The sequence below is a fragment of the Apis dorsata genome, unplaced genomic scaffold (genome assembly GCF_000469605.1).
Source record: "Apis dorsata unplaced genomic scaffold, Apis dorsata 1.3 scaffold_374, whole genome shotgun sequence".
Classification (NCBI taxonomy): domain Eukaryota; kingdom Metazoa; phylum Arthropoda; class Insecta; order Hymenoptera; family Apidae; genus Apis; species Apis dorsata.
Window position 1 is genome coordinate 142,956 of NW_006263637.1, and position 3,895 is coordinate 146,850.

The 3,895-nt window shown below is 38.5% G+C and overlaps 1 protein-coding gene across 2 annotated transcripts in view; it reads right to left on the minus strand.

The window, feature by feature from the left end:
• Nucleotides 1–2,206: 2,206 nt before the first annotated feature.
• LOC102671625 (blue-sensitive opsin-like) overlaps nucleotides 2,207–3,895 on the minus strand; it is a 9,945-nt gene continuing 8,256 nt past the window's right edge. For both annotated transcript variants that reach the window (XM_006618750.1, XM_031511961.1), the window contains exons 5-6: nucleotides 3,346–3,461; nucleotides 2,207–2,544 (exon numbers count right to left, since the gene is read on the minus strand). In XM_006618750.1, coding sequence (XP_006618813.1) covers nucleotides 2,338–2,544; nucleotides 3,346–3,461 — 323 coding nt within the window. In that variant the 3' untranslated portion in view covers nucleotides 2,207–2,337. The remainder of the gene's footprint in view (nucleotides 2,545–3,345; nucleotides 3,462–3,895) is intronic.

Below are 3,895 nucleotides of genomic sequence, written 5' to 3' on the forward strand. Positions count from 1 at the left end.
CCAGATATAATAATTGCGGATGTTTATGCGAAAAATTACATTTTTTATGAAATGGAAATGAAATTTAAACGCAGATTTGTCGGAGAATATCACGAGCATGTACGCAACAGACTTAAAAAAAAAAAAAAAATTGATCAAAATGAAAAAATAAATCATATTCTTTTTAATCTTAATGATAATAATGATAATAACGCATGTGTATTCCATAGAAGCTAGAAAGCATTAAAGTCTATTTGGAAAGTTAATTTTTTTATCCATAAAATACTTTTAAAAGTTAATTAATTTTAAGATTAAAATGGTACGAAGAAACCATTTTCTACCGTTAATCTCGTTTATATATTACCCGAGATAAAAAAGAGGCAAGAAAATTTCTACTACTAGATATCGTTCGTAAAGCTGTTTGAAAACAAATAGCTTCCTTTGACCGCGATCGCTCCACTTCTTTCCTCTTCTTCCTCCCGGCAGAGAGAGAAGAGAGTATAAACACGCCATACACCACACATCGCCGAGCATTTCTTTAACCGTCCATTTCGTACGGAGGAATCACGCGCCAACAAATGTGGAAAAAGAAGATCCAATCTTTTATTTCGTCTCAACTCATCTCTGCCTCAACCTGAATTTTCACCCGATCGTTCTTACGTAACTTTCGATTTTTCTCGAAGAAAAAAATCTCAACTTCCGTTTCGTTCGTCTCATTCGTTTCCTTTTTTTCCCGCTCGTTTCGCTCGGCGCTCGCGTGCCGATTCAATTAACAAGCAGGATAACCATCTCCTCTCGCGATAATGATCGAGCAAGACGCGTCGATGTGTTATAATAACGAGTTTGCTCCACACTCCGATCCTTTTAAAATAAAATTTCTTCCACGGGATAATCAACGATACTCGAATATTCGAGAACAAGAGATTCGGCTCCCTCTCTTCGAGGAAGGTAACGTTTCCTTTATTAAGCTTGACTTTGAGTGTTGAAAAGATCTCTGTTTATAATATTTTGAATATACGCAACCTTCGACCAATCGTGTTGTACGGAAGAGTAATTCACGAGTGGAGTAGGAATTTTTTTTCGATTTTTCCTATCGATTTCACTTTCCCCGTCGTGGCATAATCGCGCGTGTTACGAATCGCAATATGAATCCTCCCTCCCTCCCCCTAAGTCCAAGTCCATAACGTATGCCGTTTGATGACGTTTCCCCCGCCTACCCCACCCCCCTCGAGAGAGAAAGAGAGAGAATGAGAGACGGGGAGAAGGAGGGGGAGAAAAAATAACAGTGTGTAACTTATTACTATTCTATGGGCGTGAAATCTCTCTGTTCCATTAGGGGTGGTGAAAATTTGATTGGTTATCGACTATTTTTGCCGGGTAACGTGTTGTTGTCTGTTTTACGATCGATTCTTAACCGACCCGGTAATTGCTTCATTGCTTTATACGTTCTTCTTCCCACACACGCGGCTTCATTTACCATTAGCCACAAAGCCTTATGGACTTTAAAACGGTGGATTGTGTGTGATGTAAATGGAGTTTAATTAAAATTCTTGTTGTACTCTTTCGTTGCTGCGATCACTTGCGTTCTGTTTAACGATTAACACTTTCTATGTGGCCTCCTTTTGCTTATCTCTCTTTCTCTCTCTCTCTCTCTCTCTCTTTCTCTCTCTGCGCAATTTCGCTGCGCCATCCGTGAAATTTTACCCAGATTCCACGCCGCTCTTCCATTCGGTAATACATTGTATTAACGAAATCGCTTTTCATCGTTGCGTTTATATCTTTCGTCAAATTTCTCTCCTCCCTTTTCTTTTTTTTCTTCGAATCGATCACATAGATGAAATACTTCATATTCGAACGAAAGATGCAACAATTCCGTTCGTTCGAAAGAAAATATTCGTTTCTCTTACGTTCGTCACACTAATCCACGCACCCGTGAAAAAAAGGAACACGAGATCATCGATTAACACGGCGTAACGTAATTTCTCGCTCGCATGGAAAAGACCGTTTACCTTTCACCATACAAATTTTCCAACCTTCCTTTCTTCGTCTCTAAAAAAAAAAAAAAAATCTCTTTTCATTTTCAAAACGTGCAGATTCGAAGAAAAAAAAAAAAAAAAAGGAAAAAAATGAAGAGAATTCTCCTCTCGAGTATGATCGGATAATAAAAGAAAAAAAATCCAAAGCTGACGAGGCGAGGTTAAGGTTAAGAAGAAAAGAAAGAAGCGAGTTTATTATTGAGATTAAATTATCTTTTGATATATCGATGCACGGTCTGTTGGAACAACGCTTATATCCAACGATTTCACGATTCGTTGAGCGTTCAGCTTGAAGCTTGGCCCGCTCGATGGATAGCGGTCCTCATTTCCTTTGCTCCTGCCTGTTCATCGCGGTCAACGCTGTGTGCTGACTGTCGGGGACCGCGGTTCTCGAGCTTCGCGCGTCGAAGATCTTCTTCAGAAAGTGGGAAAATTGGTTGTTCAAACCGGCGTAAATTATAGGATTGTAGCAGATGGAGGATTTGGCCAGCAGGGCTGGGAGCATGGCCACGGTCGCCGATGGTTTCGCCTAGAAATTTGAATGAAAAAAAATTAACTGTTTTTTTTCTTCCTCCTCCTTTTCTTCTCTATCTCTCTCTCTCTTTTCTCGAGGCGATGCCGTTTAATGCATCCGGTCATGGCGTTGAGCGTGTTAATGACACCTGTTGGTAACGGAAAAATAATAATACTTTCACTTTGTGAGCGTATACTCTTATTCAAAAATGGTGGAAAAAGAGATCGAAGGATTAATTTGTTTAAAAAAAAAATTTTCTCTTTCTCTAATTTTCGAAAAATTTTCCTCGTTCTCGAACGAGTAGTTCACTTCAACAGGGATTCACTAGTCGTCGTTGCCGTGACTCTCGTTTGCGGCGCCACGCTCGTTTCCCTCTCCGCTTCCCTCTTTTCCCCGATCTTCTCCGAGTCTCTTACAAAACTGTTTCGTATTTCGCGAAACTTAAACTCGTCCATTCGTTCGAAAGAGAGGAAATTTTTTTTCGAGCCAAATCGTGTAAATTAATTGTTATTAATTCCCGCAGCTCGAGTTTTCGAAACGCGATTGGAAAAAGAAAAAAAAAGAAAAAAAGGAAGAAAACACTAAGAAAGCATTACCACGGATTCGGGATTAACGAAAAGAGAGGAGAACCGGACAAAAGTTTAAGTTTGAGCGATAACAGGAAGCTATATATCTCTACGCGAAATATTCTGTTTGCCTTTGTTAAACTTGTTGCGGCATTGTCCGCGAGTATACAGTATTTACATATACGATATTTGTATTTTTTTTCTCGATTGTTTGAATGTTTATAGAACGTAAATCTTGGTAAATACTCACGTTGAAATATTGCGCAGCGATCGCGAGGGCAGCGTAAGGTGACCAAGCGAGTAAGAAAGCCGTTATCATTAACGCAACCATTTTCGTAATCTTCGTCTCGCGCCTTCCACTTGCACCTGAATCATAAAACCGACTAATTTCGCGCCTCTGGGATAACGACCAGGCGTCCTCTTCTTTCCTCTCTTGTAAACGCCAAGGAATAAAGCAAGGATTTTTTCGCGTTTGATTTTTCCGTGTGTAAAAAAAACTTTAAAGCGATAACAAGAAAATTAAGAGAATTAAAAGGAAAGAAAAGGAAAAAAAAAAAATGGACAATCGAGACAAACGTGATTCTGTATACGAGTAAAGTCAACCGTTTGATTTTTCGATTTTGTGTAAAAAGAAAAAAGCGAAAAATAATTTTACACGATAAAATTTCTTCTCCATTTCGTGATATTTAGATTCTTAACGATAAAAATTAGAAAGGGAAGGGAATTTCACTTTTTCGAAAAAGTCACTTTCTTGATAAATTTGTAGAAGTTATCCAAAAAAAAAAAAAAAAAAAAAAAAA